The sequence below is a fragment of the Ahaetulla prasina genome, chromosome 1, assembly GCF_028640845.1.
Source record: "Ahaetulla prasina isolate Xishuangbanna chromosome 1, ASM2864084v1, whole genome shotgun sequence".
NCBI lineage: Eukaryota > Metazoa > Chordata > Lepidosauria > Squamata > Colubridae > Ahaetulla > Ahaetulla prasina.
Window position 1 is genome coordinate 233,801,868 of NC_080539.1, and position 20,000 is coordinate 233,821,867.

At 36.6% G+C, this 20,000-nt stretch overlaps 1 protein-coding gene across 9 annotated transcripts in view; it reads left to right on the forward strand.

Annotated features, from left to right (window-relative positions):
* The window catches only part of GTDC1 (glycosyltransferase like domain containing 1), a 283,243-nt gene that overhangs the window by 234,474 nt on the left and 28,769 nt on the right, over positions 1-20,000 (forward strand). For all 9 annotated transcript variants that reach the window (XM_058193541.1, XM_058193532.1, XM_058193524.1 and 6 more), the window contains one exon: positions 13,088-13,197. In XM_058193541.1, the coding sequence (XP_058049524.1) occupies positions 13,088-13,197 (110 nt within the window). The remainder of the gene's footprint in view (positions 1-13,087; positions 13,198-20,000) is intronic.

The window sequence follows — 20,000 nt, forward strand, 5'->3', positions numbered from 1 at the left end:
TTCTATTCTATTCTATTCTATTCTATTCTATTCTATTCTATTCTATGGAGTGCAATGCAGGCTGCAAAAAGGCTCCAATTCTGCACCATTCCCCATCCTTCAGCATTTACAACACAAAGGAGCTACCCTCACTTCATACTACGTCACTTAGTAGGCCTTAGCCAAAGGCAAGCTCAAGTGCAACAGTAATTAGCTAAGCTAACTTTGTAAGATTGTGACTATACAATCAAATATTACAGATTCCTCCCTGCTCCTGCAGAGTTCACTTTGTTTGAGACCAACTTTCAGAATTCCCAGATATCTGCCTTGGGAATTCTAGGAGTTTTAAGTCCTCTTGATCTATGATCAAATTTAAATTATGCTTATGTAACACTAATACCTTGATATGCCAATCTTTACGCTATCAGTAAAAGGAATGAATGAATCTGTCAATTCCAGTTTCTCTTTTTCGTTTCTCCAGTTGAAAATTATTTTGTCATTATTCTGCATAAGTATGACAATGTGTTAAAGAGAGGCTTGCACAAAAAAATCATAGGTATTTTTCCTGATTTATCCATAAGCTGTCACAGCCATTTTTTCAAGCAATTTTCACAAATGCATTACATTTTTATTATTTTCATATTGTATATGCATTTATATTTATTCATCTTATACTGTACTGCAAAACTCAGTAAAATGCAAATCTTTAAATTAAATTGCATTCCAATTCAGCTATTGATTTTGTATCTGCAGAATTAGGATTCATTAATCTCTATATTTGACTTTTTTAAAAAAGAATTTTTAAAAATCCATCAAGTTTATATTCTGCCTATATTATAGGGTGATTTTTTTTTCCTGAAAACAAAGTTTGGTATACAACTGTACATTATAGCTGATCAAATGGGTAGTAAAATGTTATAAAATAAATAACTGTATATAGTTTGTGTGTATATGTATATACATTATTTTTCTCCTGTTTAAAAAATATTAATAGACAGAACAAGAACCTTAAATCTCTTTATGCAGTTTTATAGATGGCATCTAAGGATGAGTTAATGAATTCTTCAAGACTACCAAAAAACTCATAAGTAACTTGAGGTAGTGTGACATGTTTCTTGTATTAAAGTCTGAGTCTTTTATTCTTGGATGTCAGTAATACTTTACACGTACACGCTCAACTCAGGAAAAAGTTGTACTTTTATTCTTAGCAATTGTAAAGAAACAGAACTCGGGAATATTGCGTCAAGATTCATATAGATCTGTGGGCAAGAAAGGGAGTCAAGTTAAATCACAGTAGAGAAATATCTGTATGATGATGAAGTATATAGAACTTTGTCCTATTAGAGCCATATTCCAACATCATAAATTAATTGAAATCAGGATTATGGGCAAAGACTTAATATGTTTATAGCAAAGAATCAAATGAAAGCGCAGGCTTCCTAGGTAACTGAATAAAAGATAACAAACAAATAATATATTAACTTATTTGAGATAATGTTTTTTTTTCCTTTTGTCAGATTATGTTAGAAAAATTTTAAGCAAGTTGTCACAAGCAAGTTGAAATGCACTGCATTATAGAGAAGTCTATTTTGTATTTTGTTGCCAGGATTAAGTTTGACACATATATCCCAAATAGTTTTTAGACGATCCTGTTGAGATAAACTACTAAACAATCGTCTTCTTTCACCATTTTATTCAAATGCCAAACCTTTGTATTTAATTTGCATGGTGTGATTTGCCAAAATAAAAAAAAAAAGTACAATGGTAGATGAAAAGTCAAATTTAATCTATTCACTTTTGTAGTTATTACAATCTGATCTGGCACACTGATAGCTATGTGGGTAATTGGTAATAAAAACTTCATACTGATATAACAGTGTTAAGCACAAACTTCTTTTAAATGGGAACTTTAAAAATAAAAGGGCGGAAGATACCTCTTTGCCTGTTTTTTCCTACCTCTGGATCACATTTTAAAAGCAAGATTTTGTTTGTAAGAGACATTTTCTTTGAACAATTAGTATGTTTAGACGATTAAGCATTATTTTTCTTCCCTTAGTCTCTAATCTGGCATATCCCATATTATTGATAAACAGGGAGCTGAAATCCCAACATTGCCGAAATGAAGACTAGTTGGGTTCTTGATAATTACCGTATACTATTTCTAGTATTTCACTATTTGATTTTATAATGGAAAGTCTTAATAAGAAAATGGAACCTATAATTTGATAAAACTAGAATTATGGAGACAAATAGGGCTTTACAAACCTGGATGTTTTTAGCAGAACAATTGAGTTGGCAGGAATGGCTGCTGCCTGGGTCCAATTAGCTTTCCTTGATGGTGTGAATTAAGGAAAATTTAGTGAATGATAGTGGGAGACAGAGAAAGAGAGATGGCTGGAAAAGGCTGGTCAGCACTGTTACATTACTCATAGCAGCACAAAAACAGGCACTAAGCACCAGATCCATAGAGGCAAAGGTGTCCAACACTAGACAGGGCCCATGGTGCATACTAGGCAGAGAAGCCTCAGCAACAGTGTAGTGCATAGTGTCAGAGTGTAAGATGGAGACAGAAACAGCATATGCGGAATAGCATAACCAAGTAATTGGCATTGTGTACAGTAGCATATGCACAGCATATGGATTAGACCTTTCCAAGTCCAGATGAGAGATTCCACAGAAGATCTGGAAAATAATAAGCCTAAGATCTTGTGGGACTTCCAGATCCAGATGGACAGGCAGATATTGGCCAATCAACCAGACACTATGGTAGTAGACACGGACCAGAAGACAATGATAGATGCAGCGGTGCCAAGTGACATCAAATTCAGGAAGAATGAGTATGAGAAGCTGAAGAAGTAACAGGGCCTGAAGGAAGAACTAGAGAGCATGTAGAAAATAAAGGCCAAAATGATCACAGTGGTGATAGGAGAATTCAGGGCTGTGATTCCTAAGCTAGGAGAATGAATAGAATAGAATAATAGAGTTGGAAGAGACCTTGGAGGTCTTCTAGTCTAACCCTCTGCTTAGACAGGAAACCCTATACCATTTCAGACAAATGGTTAATCAATCTCTTCTTAAAAACTTCCAGTCTTGGAGCATTCACAACTTCTGGAGGCAAGTTGTTCCCCTGATTAATTATTTAACTGTCAGGAAATTTCTCCTTAGTTCTAGGTTGCTTCTCTCCTTGATTAGTTTCCACCCACTGCTTCTTGTCCTGCTCTCAGATGCTTTGGAGAATAGCTTGACTCCCTCTTCTTTGTGGCAGCTCCTGAGATATTGGCACACTGCTATCGTCACCTCTAGTCCTTCTTTTCATTAGCCTAGACATACCCAATTCCAGCAACCATTCTTTATATGTTTGAGCCTCCAGTCCCCTAATCATCCTTGTTGCTCTTCTCTGCACTTTTTCTAGAGTCTCAATGTTTTTGGTTTTTTTTACATCGTGGTGACCAAAACTGGATGCAGTATTCCAAGTGTGGCCTTACCAAAGCATTATAAGTAGCAACACTTCACATGATCTTGATTCTATCCCTCTGTTTATGCAGCTTTTTTGGCAGCTGCAATACATTGCTGGCTCATATTTAAATGATTGTCCACTAGGACTCCAAAATCCCTCTCACAGTTACTACTATTGAGCGACATATACCACATATATTGTACCTGTGCATTTTGTTTTTCTTGCCTAAATGTAGATTTCATTTTGTTAGATAGTGCCCAGTGTTCAAGTCTGTCAAGATCCTTCTGTAACTTGAGCCTATCTTCTGGAGCGTTGGCTATTCCTGCTAGCTTGGTGTTGTCTGCAAATTTAATGAGTTCCCCATCTATCCCCTCGTCCAAATCATTGATGAAGATGTTGAAGAGAATGGCTCCAATAGACCCAGGAAGAACATCAGAGAACTCTGTCCAGAAGAGTACGGTGTTGGGACACCTCACAGACACCTGCTAAGATATCTCACAGAACCTCCAACTACCAAGACTCTGGTAGAGGATCCAAGGCTGAAGATAACACATACCACCCACATGGATGAGAAGGAACTTTTATTTTATTTTAGTGTACGTCCTTATTTATAGTGAAATCTAGAGGCCAAATCAAAGTTTTCCATAGTAGCTCCCATTGGTATATTGTTTCTCTTATTTCATCTCTGCTCATTCTGCATCTACTGCAAGGGAACGAACATATATTATCGGAATATAAAGAATGTATACACCTTCTATCATGTTCCATTTGCATAATGCTTGGAGGGATTGTCTATTGCTGCTTTGAAAATACATCCATTAAAAAAAATCTAAAACCATTGCAATTCTGGCTTTATTTAAGTTTTCAAAGGAGAAGTATCATTAATTAAATAAATACCTATTTCTTTTCTTTGATTCATCCTAGTTTTTCTTTCTGATCTTAATCATCTCTATCAAATCTTGCCTTTTCCATAGCCCTTCAGGCAATCCTTCACCATTCTGCACCTCAGATACTGGATGGAAGTGGCTAGTAATGTGATAAGAAGGGACATTATTGCCTCTAGTAAAAGTTTTTAACTTCCTTTTAATTTCAACCACTTGTGTCCTTTGGCAATTATCATCACCACTTGGCTTTTTCCTTTTCCAGTAATAATTTTTTTTTTTTTTTGGTATTCTACCTTTGTGTAAAAGAGAATGGGGAATCTGAGTGCTATATTCATTCTTTTATCATCAAAGATGTCATTTTTAGTTCTAATATAGGAAAGAATAAATCATCTGATTTTGATGTCTCAAATTAAATTCCTTTGATATATCCTTCACTTAATATGATGCTCTACACTGGCCTTACATCTTTGTAAAGGATATGAGAAATAGGCATTTTTCTTTTGTTGTTTATTGGCCTTAGTTTGCTCATAATTGAGGAATGGCTCCTACTGTTCCTCCACAGAAAGAAGATTTTATAATTCAAGGTGTATGTTGTGAAGGGGTCCCTTTAAAGTAGGGGTCTCCAACCTTGGTCCCTTTAAGACTTGCAGACTTCAACTCCCAGAGTCCCTCAGCCAGCTTTGCTTTGCTGGCTGAGGGACTCTGGGAGCTGAAGTCCACAAGTCTTAAAGGGATCAAGGTTGGAGACCCCTGCTTTAAAGCAGTGGCCCCAACATTATGGGCACCAGGGACCAGTTCTGTGGAAAGAGGTTTTTCCACAGACAGGAGGGGGCATGGTTTTGTGTGCTGCCTGCAACCCATGAATGGGGCTTCGCCTGTTTTCGTGGCCCAGTTTCAGGCATGCCGCAGACTGGTGCCAGTCCACGGACCGTGCATTGGGGACCCCTACTTTTAAAGAACTGGATCAGTTTGTGAGGTTGTGACAAACGTGTTAGGGTAGGAAGACTTTAGATGCAATAGTTGCCTTGCACCGGAAGATATTCTGTTTTAATCTTTCAGTTGTTGGGCCAAGCCCACATGGGAAGATCCAATTAAATTGATTTATTGTTAATTGTGCCTATGCACAGGAATCTTCTCAACTAACAGCATGTGTTTGGATTTAGATCAAGGAAATTCAAGGAAGGTTGGACTTAGTTCACTTGTGACCACATAGGGTTTCTAGGCTGATCCCTCTTTTAATTCCACTTCCAGGTTCTGCCACTTCTTCTCCTACATAAGCTCTGTTATTAATATTACTGATTCTGACTTAGTTTAGAGTTGTTAAATTATTTTGCTGCAGTTGTATATGAACTTTCTTGGACTGCCAGTGTTCTTCTGTTTCGGATCAGGTGGCACAGCAGTTCATCAGGCTGGACTATAATTCACATTATGAGCTGTGGAGGCTTGGGCAATCTTTCTGATGGGTTGGAGAGGCTACTGGTATATTTTAGTAGGATAGTAAGTGTTACTACTATTCAGTGTGCTTGGAACACCGTATTTGAAGTGCTGCACCATTTCCTAATTTGTTCTTATTTGAAGAGAGTGAGGATCTTCACACTGCATTCCTTCACTTCCCCTGACCACGATAAAAAAACATTTCCCTCTTTTTACAGTGTCTTTTCTCATTAATGTAGATATATTCCTGGGATGAGAAATGATGTTTCTTCTAATTATGGTTACATATAGTTAATTTCCTTTTTAAAAGCTTGGTGTGAAAGACAGTTACTTTTATAAAGCTCAGGGAAAAAAAAGTGATATAGCTGATGTTCCTGTTGCCGTAGCAACAGATTTATTTATTAGGGTCTGAAATGACATGAGTTAATATACCACATACCTGCTGATCGGCAAACTCTCCTTATTTCAGCTTCAGTTGACAATTAAGTCCTGGACAGCTACAGCCAGGGGTTAATGTTACTCATTAGGAGAACTAGGTCATTACTGGGAAATCAAGGCACTTACAGTAGCATGAATAAAATACAAAATTCAACACCTCCACGAGTGAAGGGTTTTTATGTTAATTAACCTTATTTTCCTTGCATGGAAAAAATATTTCATATGTGCATATGACAGAGGATCAATTAATTGAAAAGTAAGCATTTGCTGCTTCCCTTGGTCTTGGTTGTCTTCATTTCCTTTGGAAGAGTTTCATTATTTTAGGGAAAATTCTTATGTCTATATGATGAGTAAAAGAGGATATTAAAATTAAGAAGGGAATCATCATGGAAATCAGCTTTACCACAAGGGAACGAGAAAATAAAAGCCGTGGAAATGAAAATAAATAAGCTTTGCTAATACCTCACCTAAGGAGCAGCATATAAGCTCAACAGAGCTTGGAGATGTTCAGGGGTATTCTGTCTGTTAAGCAGTTACATACTTATCTGACCTTCAGAAAGTCTAAATTTGAATAGCTAAATATATGTTTGGGATGGTAACGATCGTGTTCTCAGAAAAGTATTCAGCAAGTTTAGCAATATCATACTTTTTTTATTGTGTTTGGTTTTAGGAGATATTACACACACTATATATGCCATATGTTTTATTTGGTTATCTGGCAAAGAATTCTGACTTAAAAGTGGCAAAACGAAACTCTGTTCTGTTTACTTTCTTTCCAGCATTTTCTGTTCTGACACACAATAATTATATTCTTATATTTTTACATTCTTTATGTTTCAAAATTTTCTGCTTAAGGACTTTAGGTGTTTTCACATCATATTTTCTGAAGTCTGAATATTTCTAGACTACCTTTACTTTGTACAAGTCAAAGTAGTACACATCATTCTCCCATCTCCTAACCCCCACCCTGTGTGGACTGGCCCAAAGTCATCCAGCCAGGTTTCACACCCAAGGAAGGACTAGAGTTCATGGTCTCCAGGTTTCTTCTAGTCCATACATCTACTACTGGTTTTTTTTTTTCTGATTTATGCATAAAATATTGATAGGTGCAAGTGAGAGACCCATAAAATGGTTCCAGAACTCTTGAAAAAACTTCTTTACCTCTGTTACAGTTCAAAAAACAGATCCTAATTATATTCTTTTTCTTCAGATATGGGTTGCTTCCTAAGGATTTATATTGCAGGATCAATGCTGAATCTGATTATTCTCAGTTTCTTCTTGAATATCATTACGCTCTTCTCCCTCCCTCCCTCCCTCCCATCCATCCATCCATCCATCCATCCATCCATCCATCCATCCATCACATTTTTGCCTGAAAACTATGATTTATTTCCTGAAAAGCAAGTAAGATCTGTCTTGAATCACATGAAATACATATTGTGCTCTTCCTGGCAAAGTAGTTATAGGTGTTCTCTGAAGTATTTCTCTCTCTCTCTCTCTCTCTCTCTCTGTGTGTGTGTGTGTGTGTGTGTGTGTGTGTGTGTGTGTACGTATGTGTACTTCACTCTATTCCTCATTTTCATATATAACTATAGCACTTAGACTTATATGCCACTCCATAGTGCTTTACAGCACTTTCTGGGTAGTTTACAGAGTCAGCATATTTTCCCCAACAATCTGGATACTTGTTTTACTGACCTCGGAAGGATGGAAGGCTGAGTCAACCTTGTGCCAATCAGGATTGAACTCCTGACTGTGGGCAAAGTTAGCCTGCAAGGCACTGCACCACCATAGTATGATTAGCAGTACAAAGCAATGTTTTTTTTTTCAAGTGTTGCAGTAGCCATAATACCAAAAGTGGGGAGGGTACATGGTGAGGATCTTCCTTGTGAATTTGGCTGTTATCAGAAATGTTCTTCTACAGTTGACTCGATATGTTCCTAAGGCTAGAATTCAGGGACAAAGAACGGATTCTGCCAATGCACCACTGATCAGCAACATCTCTTCATGACTTTGAGCTCGAGCACTCAGTGGACTGCTTATGAAAATGATCTATCAATGTAGCACTTTAAAACCATTACTAAAATCAAATCAGTAATTAGCAGAGACAGTCAATATGATAAGACTCATCAATCAGAATAAACAATTAATAAGAGTTCCTATTTAATCTGAAAAAGTATTTCTTTATTATCCTGGATAAGGTAAGATCTAATATTTTAAAGCGTTATGCGAAGAGAAACCCAGACTTGAGGCGAGACAACAGGGTGTCTGGCTCTAGTTTCTGTATTATGGTGCAAATTCTGCTGACCTCAGGAATATTCATGGGAAGTTTTTTTAAAAAAAAAAACATATTTAAAGCTTTTTCCTGAATGTCCCAAAGGTGCTTTTTCAAGAGGCAACTGGAGTTTCTTTCTTTTTTCCTTGAAAAATTTTGCTTCTCAGAACTGGAGAAGTTTCTTGGATGAGAAATGAAACTTCTTCAAGGAAAAACAAAGAAACTTGAACTGCCTCTTGAAAATGCACCTTTGGGACAACCAAGACCTGGGTGACTAAGAATCTCCATAGACTTTTTCCTGAGTGGAGTGAAAGAATTTGACCTTTTTCTGGTTATCTCTAAACCAATGTAAACTAATTATTTTCCAGCCATCCTTCCCCAACATCCATATCTCTATACTGTTTCCATTTTGAGGAAGGCCAAAATAAACTAAAGGACTGCAGAGAATTGAAAATAGTCTAGCACTTGTTTTATGCTGATAATCAGAAAACTGTTGAGAGTGCATCAATGTAGAAAAGAAGATTTAATGTAATAAAACCAGTGAATTTTATCTGTGGTTCTGTTACCTGTAGTCTCACACAATTGTTAGATACTGACCTCATTTTCTCCAGTAAGGGTTATTTGTACCTGCGTTATTTTGGGTGCACAGTTCTGTTTTAAGGGAAACATAGGGAATGTTCTGTAAGTATTTTATTCAAGGCACAAAATGGTAAGTAGGAGTTTAAGTATGCATGAAATATGTGGTTTTTTCCCCCCAAGATCTTGTTTTCTGTGGTTTCATTAGTTGCAGTTGTTGGGCTGGAACAAAACCCTTGCGTATAACAAAGGCCACCTGTATTCATACTTAACTACATTTGAAACTTACTTGAAAACATACTGCACAGAATTGCAGTAACCAAGCTTGGTTACTGATTAAAACATCTATTCTTGAACATCACCAATCCTCGTCCATAAACAGCAAACACTTTTTGCATTGCTTTACAAGTTTTACCTTTTATTGATTTTTATTATAAAGTCTTTGATTGTTGTAAATCACCCAGAGTCTTTAAGAATAGGGCAGCAAACAAACAAAATTTAATAAATTATTACATGTAGGGTAATCTATGGTTAGATTCACAATCTAAGACTGGTGGAAACTTAATTCAAGCCCTAACTAAAAACCTAATATTTACTAAGGTAGTATCTAAGAATATAGGCAGTTCCAAGCAGGGTGGATTTTTTGTAATATTAGGGTTGTGATTTCTGGTAAATTCAATATTTCCAGATATTAAGGGAGTCCTTTAGGTATTCTTCCAAGAGCCCCAGTCATAATTGCTACATGATCTGATATCTTATATTTTTCCATAGATGTTTAACATCAGAGTATCCCAAAGGTGTTTTTTTTCTCTAAAAGGCAAATGAACTTTTTTTTTTAATGTTTCACTTCTTATCAAGAAGCTTCTTCAGTTCTAACTTGACCTGCAAGTTCCAATATTTCATAATTTAAGTCCCAAAAAATTTGAACCCGCTCATTTTCTAAAAACTTTTCAACTTGATGTTCCCAGTACTTTTTACTGCATTCAAATCCAAAGCTCTGGCAAAGTTTCCAATGAATAATTCTGGCAGCTTAATCATAACGCTGCTTGAGGTCAGTTTACAAACTTTTGCTGATGAAATGGACAATTGTTTCACTCTTTTCACTATAAGGCAGAATTTGCAATTGTTTATTAGAAGCTGAATTTTCACCTTCATGCAATTAGTTGGCTTCTTCTTGAGCTGCTAAAAGTAAAGCCTTCAGTTTCTTTTTTTTAACACTCCTGACCTTAATGAAGACGGTGCTGGGTTTTTAATCTTATTTTCCATCTATATTCTTCAAGTGTTAATAGAATAATAGAGTTGGAAGGAGCCTTAGAGGTCTTCTAATCCAAACCCCTGCTCAAGCAGGAGACCATGTACCATTCTAGACAAAGGTTGTCCAATCTTTTCTTAAAAACCTCCAGTGATGGAGCACCCACAACCAAGTTGTTCCACTGATTAATTATCCCCACTGTCAGATAATTTCTCCTTAGTTCTAGATTGGTTATTTCCTTGATTAGTTTCTGTCCATTGCTTCTTGTTCTGCCTTCAGGTGCTTTGGAAAATAGGCTTCCTGACACCCACGCAGAATTTGCAACAGATTTTTTTTCTTTGCGCCCTGATAGAGAAACATCTGTCGCTGCCTCAGATTGAACTCTCAATCTCCCAAGGGTGAGATGAGCGTCTTCACCTCTAGTCCCCTCTACCACTTGTGTTTGTGTGTGTGTTTGTTTGTGTGTATGTGTAAACCTTGGAAGTAAAAGCTCTTTGAACATGCATTAGCTTGTTCTTCCAATTAACAAATTGGTTTTCAATTTTTTTCCTTTCCTATATTTAGCCTTTACCTTTGTGGTTTTCAAGTGCTTTCCGTGATTGACTTCCTTCATCAAAAGTTCTTGGCTTGTCTTAATGTAGTCATTCAGGCCAAGGCATCACAGGTAGCCCTTGGCTAAGCACTGTAGTTTTAAAGTAGGATGTCAGGTGATAGCAGCACTTAGCAATATCAATTCTGTCACTCCCAGTTGCCTTCATTAACCAAATCCTCCCCCACCTCCCAGCAGTCATTAGGAAAGGAGTCACTCTGAACGGACCTTTCCAGTCTCATGCCTTGGTAAAAGTAAGAGACTATTTATATGTCTAATTTATGTAGCTGCCCATCCCATCCTATTTTGGGCTTTAAATTATAGAGTATACATGCTCGGTATACGTATTTGCTTCTATTCAAACCATCCACAAATTATATAAGTTGATATTTAACTTTAAGATATGAAGCAGGAGTGTCTTTCTTTAGGGTTAGTGTTAGGGTTAGGGGTTAGGGTTGGTAATCTGGGGAAGCAAGAAACTATGTAAGAAATGAAAAGCTCAAGCACCATCAGCCATTATTATTATTATTATTATTATTATTATTATTATTATTATTATTATTATTATTATTATTATTATTATTATTATTATCCTTTATTATAATCATTGTATGGCATGTACACTAGGAGCTTATGTACAGGACACAAATTCCTTGTGTGTCCAATCACACTTGGCCAATAAAGACCTGTTCTGTTATGATCTGTCCTGTCCTGTTCTGTCCCGTCCCGTCCCGTCCCGTCCCGTCCCATTCCCATTCCCATTCCCATTCCCATTCCCATTCTATTCTATTCTATTCTATTCTATTCTATTCTATTCTATTCTATTCTATTCTATTCTATTCCATTCTATTCCATTCCATTCCATTCCATTCTCAGCCTCTAGTAGTCTGGTGTTGGATTTTCTAAATGTTGTCTTGTTTTAATTGTAAGCGCATACCTGAAAGTGAGATTTGGCTGCTTTATTTTCTGATCGTTGGGAAAAAAGTTGAGTTTCTCTCTCATTGTACAATCATAAACCAGTATTAAAATGTCCTTTTCCCCATTCTCTCTCCATTCTGAGTCCCCTGTATAACTGAAATAAGAGAAAGCTCCGTTGTTAAATGTTTTAAGAAGATTAAGATTGACCTTTTTAATATTGCTTTTAGCTTAGCTTATTTATAACTCTTTAACACGCTCTGTGCCTTCAGAGAGTTGCACACGTGTCAATTGTGTATAAAATTATTTTGTATCATGATATATCTTAGGAGACATCATCCAGTGGAAATGTGAATTGGGAGATTGTTACTTTCCCTTGACCACTAAAAGGCAGTAGTTTTATATATGCTTACTTCCAGTTTATTTCTAAAATGCACAGGACTTACTTGAAAATAGGCATGGCTAGGATTGGACTCTGTCCAAATCCTGATTGCATAATTTATTTTCTATATGCTTTTTTTTTTAAATAAGCACTTTATCATCTATATAAGTTAAAAATTACTCTAACTTCCAAAAAAAAATCACTTTTTAAATGTTAGAACAACTTTAAAACTTGTGGACCTCATTTCATTACTTTTAATTTCTTTGGCATACAATTTTTATACCTTTCCTGTATTCTCCATAATATTATGTATTTACTACAATGTTATACAAAGTCTGTAATGTATTCTTAGCTGGACAATGAACAACAGAAAAATGTCCATTTTGCTCTGATTTAAAACTTGCCATTATTCCTAAAAGCATTTTGACATTGAAAGATGGGCTGCTTGATTATCTGACTTATCTGAACGGTTCCAATCCAGTTTGTATCTGGAATTATGGTTTCAATTTGGGACATAAGCATTTCCAGAGGATACTCCAAAACTACTTATTTGGAGTGATTCTGAACCTGTTATGGAAATACATAAAAGGTTTAGTGAATTGCCTTCCACTCTAAACCAAAAAGATGTCTGCCATCTGTTAGAGTATTCTGTTCCATGGAGCTTCAGGCACAAGGTACCAACCCTTAACAGCTGTCCAGGCACTGTCCATTTTCAAGGTTAGTTTACTGTTATATGAAGTCTGGTAAGATTTTTAACCAATTTTTATAATGCAGCTATTTTATAATTGTCTTATTTATGTTGTGAGCCATATCAAAGTTTGGATGGAGACAGCATATGAATTATGGATATGAAAATAAAGTAAGTAAACAATTCAAAACTCAAGGTGTGTTCTGTTTCATTTCAAGGGAACACGATAAAGATCCTGAAAGCTTCTTTAAAGTGCTGATGAAATTGAAAAAGATGGAACTGAATTTTCATGTCTCTGTCCTTGGAGAAGCCTTCACTGATGTTCCAGGTATTGTTGGGCTTAGTTTGTTATCTACCTACCTACCTACCTACCTTTTCATAGGTGTTTTTATAGTTTTTTGCCTTTACAAATATTACAATTCACTAATTTTCTTTCAATCAAAGTGAGCAGTGACGATAAGATATGAACAAAAAATAAAACATAATTATGAACTATAGTTTTAACTGAAAATTTAAGACTGCTATATTGTCAATCTCAATTTGGAAAGGAACTGAACTCAATATGATTTAACTCCTGACTTGTCCAATTGAATATCTCCAATGTGTCCAATTGAATATCTCAATCTTTTATTTTTAAAATGAGTTCCACATTTGTGATGGGATTTTATGTTTAGATCAAGGCACAAACATTCAGAACAGAAAAAGAGTATAAACCCTGTTTTAAGGTAGAATATGCTTCAATAAAAAACAATGTAACAATTAAGGGAAGAGAAGTATAAAAGAATGAATACACATAGGTATATAATAAGACATCCAACAATTCATTCAACAAAGCATTCAGTTTTGGTCGCCATGATGTAAAAAGACTGTGGAGACTCTAGAAAGAGTACAGAGAAGAGCAACAAAGATGATTAGGGGACTGAAGGCCCCTAATAGAAAGAACGGTTGCAGGAACTGGATATGTCTAGTTTAATGAAAAGAAGGACTAGGGGAGACATGATAGCAGTGTTCCAATATCTCAGGGGCTGCCACAAACAAGAGGGAGCGAAGCTATTCTCCAAAGCACCTGAGGGTAGGACAAGAAGAAATGGGTGGAAACTAATCAAGGAGAGAAGCAAGTAAGAACTAAGGAGAAATTTCCTGACAGAACAATTAATTAGTGGAACAACTTGCCTCCAGAAGTTTTAAATGCTCCAACACTGGAAGTTTTTAAGAAGATGTTGGAAAAACATTTATCTAAAGTGGTGTAGGGTTTCCTACCTAAGCAGGGGGTTGGACTAGAAGACCTCCAAGGTCCCTTCCAACTCTGTTATTATATTAATTACAGAGAAAATGCAAATATGTATCACAAGTCAGTATTGATTTGCTATTGATTTGCTACATACTGCAATTTGCTATTGCAGTATGTAGCAATAGCAAAAGCAATAGCACTTAGACCTATATACAGCTTTATAGTGCCTTTACAGCCCTCTCTAAGCGGTTTACAGAGTCATCCTGTTGCCCCCAACAACCTGGGTCCTCATTTTACCAACCTCGGAAGGATGGAAGGCTGAGTCAACCTTGAGCCAGTGAGATTTGAACTGCTGAACTGCAGCTAGCAGTCAGCTGAAGTAGTCTGCAGTGCTGCACTCTAACCACTGCGCCACCTCGGCTCTTAATGTACCATTAAAAACAATATAACTCTTTATTAGAAAACAGTAAACTGACAGGAAAAATTCCTATACAACCAAATTGCAGTAAGTAAAACTAGACATTTGATTTTTACTATTATTATTTGACAGATTTCAGCTGCATCTAAACTTTCACCTTGTTAAATACAATTCCTTTTAGGTTTCTAACCATATAGTAGAGTGATGTAAAAATGAAAGAAACCTCGTATCTACTTTATCCACAGTATAGATTAGTGAAGAAGAATAGACTCTTGTAAATGTAAGTGAAATGTGAAGGTGGTCAAATGCAATTGTCCAACACACACACATATACACACACAAAATTAGACAAGTAGAAACAAGAATAATTTATCCAGGAGGAAACTGAGAATGATATTTGAAAATAAAGTAGTGAAACCAGCATGCCACCAATAAAAAACCAAAATAAATAAAATTAAGGGCCTTATGAAAAGAAGAAATAGATACTGCACAAAGCTCAGATTTGAGCAGCCAAAAAAAAAAACCTAACTGGGAACTCAAGACTAGTTTAAAAGTATAAAATGGGATAGGTTAACGGATCTGAAAGATTTGTTCAAGGAGAAGATAAAGAAGTTGTGGTCTAAAGTGGCAAAAATCTTAACAATTAGTACCAAATGCTTTTAACTATTATTTTAATTTGAAAAGTTTAAAATTGTTACTTTTGAATGGAAACTTAAAGAGAAATACTGTGATCTATAATAAACCTTAATAGCTGGCATGTTTGAGAAGGAATTTTTTAATTTACTTTTTCTTTTCTTTTCTGTTAACCAGTGCACAGCACTCAAATCTAGGATAAAAAGATTTTGGCAAACACTAATAAGCAAATTCAGGTATGCCAAAAAAAAATTAAGCATGTGAATTTAATTAAATGATGCCTACCCATCCTATTAGATCTGGCAGGAGAGGCGTGCGCCAGGTCCCATCTGCAAGAGAATGTCATCTGTCAGGACCCAGGAGGACAATCCCTTCTACCATGGCACCTGCCCTCTGGAACATCATCCCCTCAAAAATTAGATTTGCCCTAACTCAGCCCTGTGAAAACAAGGCACTAAAAACCTGGCTTTGCCATTAATCCTGAGACCATGATAGCATGAGTAAGCCTGTGATATAGTTTCTTTTGAGTGGTTATGGGTCTTCTCAACTGTTATTTTTATGTTATTGCTCTTATTTTTTAAGTGTAATTATTTTTATTTTATTTAGGATTTATTTTATTTATTTATTTTGTTTTATTTTAGAGCCCTGGTGGCTCAGTGATTAGAATGTGGTGTTGTAAGCTAGCTCTGCCCATAGCCAGGAGTTCAATCCTGACAGGGCTCAAGATTGACTCAGCCTTCCATCCTTCCAAGGTGGGTAAAATGAGGACTCAGATTGTTGGGGGCAATATGTTGACTCTGTAAACTGCTTAGAGAGGGCTATAAAAGAACTGTGAAGCGGTATATAAGTCTAAGTCTAAGTGCTATTGCTATTTTATTTTATTATGTTATTTTATTTTTGTAATTGTGAGTGGTCCAGTATCAAAAGATGGGTGGCCTCTCCATTTACTAAATACAGAATTTCTGAGTTTACGGCACAGAAAAAATAAAATCCATGTGATATTTTTTGGACATCAGACACCGTTCACAGATCAAAGAAGGGTGTGTTTTTTTTGGTGCGGGGGGGGAGACTTCTAATAGTTTCAGTACTTATAATCCCAGTATTGGAATTTTATCCTTTTTTATGTTAGCAAGATCTTTTTGTTGTTTTTTGTTAACAAAGTTTTTCTTTGTGGATGTATCACCCACAGATGGTCAAAATACTAAACGCTCCAGAGGAAGATTTTGTTTGTATAAGCTGTCTTTTTCAGGGGAATAAAAAGTAGATTCAAGTATTGCTGAGATAAAGATAATAAAGTTTTGATTCAACAAGTCAAGGTCACTTCTTCTCAGAAAGTCTGTTTCAGCTTTTAGGCCATGAGTAAGTGTCTGCTATGTTTACACTATCATAAAATTGGTTCAGTTTAACGTTCTAACCATTTGTTTATTGCACCAAGGGACATATATTAATGTAGTGAAAATGCACTTTTGTAACTGGGAAGGTGCTTATGAGATCGAATACTATATTTATATGAGTTGGATGAGAAGACTCTTAACGAATTTCAGCTAGCACAATCCTTCATTCCAGCCTTCTGCAAATGTAGACACCAGATTACAGTTAGGGTGAACATATTCCGATGACCATTTAATTGCACACTGAAGTGGAACAATTTAAATCTCTGCTTCCCAATCCAGAGAATATTTGCTTGCTTTTCCTTCTCCAGATCTGTATCTTTTCAACAGAATGCATATTGGCTCATAAAGCATTCAAAAAAGGTATAGCTCACAGGTGGACCATATGTTTTATGTAGAAATGCTCCCTGATACATCTCTTTTTAGCTCCACTAGGGTTGAAAAAATATCCTTGGAAATCCTAGAAAATTATGACTAGACTAGTAGACTCACTCAACCAAACCTATACCTATGTCAAATTTGCAATGGCCAGTCCTCACTGCCATACTTTCATTTTCTATTTGTGTAATAACAGTCTATTCACCTGACATACTTATATTTTTCAACTATAAGACGCACCAGAGTATAAGACGCACCTTAGTTTTTGGGGAGGACAATAAGAAAAAAGCTGATTGGGGGTGGATTGGCCTCCTGGAATACCCCCAATCATCTGTTCCCAGAGGTGAACTTTAACTTTAGGTTCATTGGTTGTGAGCTCTGCGCCTTGCTTTTTCGTCAGCCTCTCAAACGGAGGTTTCAGAGGCTTTTTTTTTCAGTCTCTCTGTCGTGTCCCACTCCTCCGCTGATGGCCGGGTCAGGGAAATCCGAATCAGGCGTGCCTCCGCAGCTCTGCCAAAGTCCTAGCAAAGTCCTCAGGGCAGGCAGGAGACCAGAAAGTGACTTCAGCAAGATAAGTTTAGACTTTGCCTGACTCAGAGAATGCCAGAAAGCAGATCCTTTATATAGGCCATGGGGTGTGGCTCTATGACTCAGCACTTATCCAGGCCTGCCCCTCCCTTCCTTCTGTTGCCTCCGTCTATCAAGTCTTCTGAAGCGTGGGTCACTCCAGTCTGCAGCTGTTGGCAATTGACCTCCCTCAGGCTCACATGCTGTGGAGGAGGGGGAGGGGTCTAGTTGCTCCGTTTGCCTGGGCATGGAGCCAGAGCTGGGGGCTGGAGATACTTCCTCCTCTTCAGCCTGTCTGGGCATGGAGCCAGGGCTGGGGCCGGGAGGTATACTAGGACATTCCTCTGTGTTCGGAAGCAGATAAGAAGGCCCCGGCTGTGGTGAGATCGGACGAGACACAACACTCTCAAACCTCCATTTCAGAGGCTTTTTTTTCCCAGCCTCTCAAACGGAGGTTTCAGAGGGTTTTTTTTCAGCTTCTCAAACCGGGGCTACATTAGGACTATAAAACACACCCTGTTTTTTATCCTCTTTTTGGGGGTAAAAAGGTGTGTCTTATACTCTGAAAAATATGGTAGTCTGTTCAAAACGTTTTAAATTTGAACCAATTCCATAAAACAGCTTAGTTTAGAAAAATCACCTGAAAGTTAACTTTTGGGAACACAAATATATGATGGTTAGGTTTTGATGATGGTGGTTAGGGTTTGATTAAAATAGTGGTTTAAGCCTATTTGTTTCAGAGAAAATGTGGATTGTAAAAGTTAGCCAAGGTTGAGGGTTTTCTCACAAGAGATATTCAGCAGATTATACTATTTTTTTTCTAGTTTCTTTCTTTCCTTTTCCTTGATCGCTGTATGCTTTAAAACAAATCTAGTTTTCTATGATACAGTGAGACATATGTGACACCATAGTGGATATCAAACACTGCCTGTCAACAAAAAAAACCTGATTCCACAATGAGATTGTTTTTCCCTCAAAAGGAGGGAAAAAAGTAGACCTTGTCTCCCCCCTCCCCCCCAAAAATAGAAATAATCTAGCAGTAAAAGACAATATGAATAAGTATTAAACAAAAGCAATAGGATAGGATAGGATAGGATAGGATAGGATAGGATAGGATAGGATAGGATAGGATAGGATAGGATAGGATAGGATAGGATAGGATAGGATAGGATAGGATAGGATTTTTATTGGCCAAGTGTGATTGGACACACAAGGAATTTGTCTTGGTGCATATGCTCTCAGTGTACATAAAAGAAAAGATACCTTCATCAAGGTACAACAAAGCAATAGGGTTGGGAGATGTCATTGCCTTTAATATCCTCCTGGGTCAGAAGAGGACCCATAATGAAAAATTACAGCATCTTATCATTTTGATATGTGTTTGTGTGTGTGTCCTCTAAAATACATAGTTAGTTTGTAGAAAACAAACTTTGCATTCAGAACTTGGTTCATTCCCCGGCAACTCCAAGTAGATCTGGAAAAAACACTAGCAGAATTCATAGCAAGTAATTATCAACACTACTGAATACATTGACTATTAGTCTTATTTGCTATAAAGCAGGTTGTTTGGGGAGTCAGGCAGTATGTAAATATGATACATAAAATAAACAAAGACAGCTTCCTGTGTTCCTTTGTGTCTATGTACTCTCCGAGAACAAACTTTGTTTCTGACTGCAGATATGATTATCTGTGTAAGATTTCGCATTAACTCCTCCCTAGTGATGGTTTTTCTTTTTTTTTTGTTAAAGGAATTTTACAATAAGAGAAGCAAAGAAAAATTGGAACTTTCAAAAATCCCCAGTCTTACACCTTTTTTTTTTTTTTTGGAATGGCATTTTCCGTATTTGTTTTATTTGATCTAAATCCCAGCCTTCTACGCTAGTGAATAGGCAACTAATTAGAAGCTAAATCAGAGTATTAAAAGTGAAAGGCATAAATTCAATGTAATGTTAAAATCAATTAACAGTTAAGAACCTGGTGAAAGAGATCCCTTTTTACAGTTTTTAACAGGGGCCAAACACAGTTCCCAAGGGACGACATTCTATAGCATTTAACAGGCAAGTCAAAAAAGACTTCTATAAATCAGATGCAACAAAAACAGCTCATTAAAATAATGAGTTTTAAAATACTTTTCATTGTTGAGCATAGATAAAGTGTGATTGCCAATACTTTTTTTTTAAAGTACAAAAACTGCTAATACTATATCTAGATCTATTTGATGGAAAATATGAGGTAGATTTTCATAAACCCCTTAATGCTAGAGAATGCAGGTCTGTAATCTGGAGTTCTCTGACTTGTGAGCCATTGTTCTGTTCCTTTAGAGAATGTCAGGCCTCAGAGAAATAATAGCTATCTTTATTGATTTCCTAGATGCCAACCTCACGTCCCCTCAGTTTAGTAAGATAAATTGTGCAAAGGTGTTTGTTAGTTGTACTGCATCTCCTTCAAACAAGTTCAGGCAGGGTATAACAACTCCCAATTGTGTAGAGAAAAAACGATTAGTGTCTAGTGTT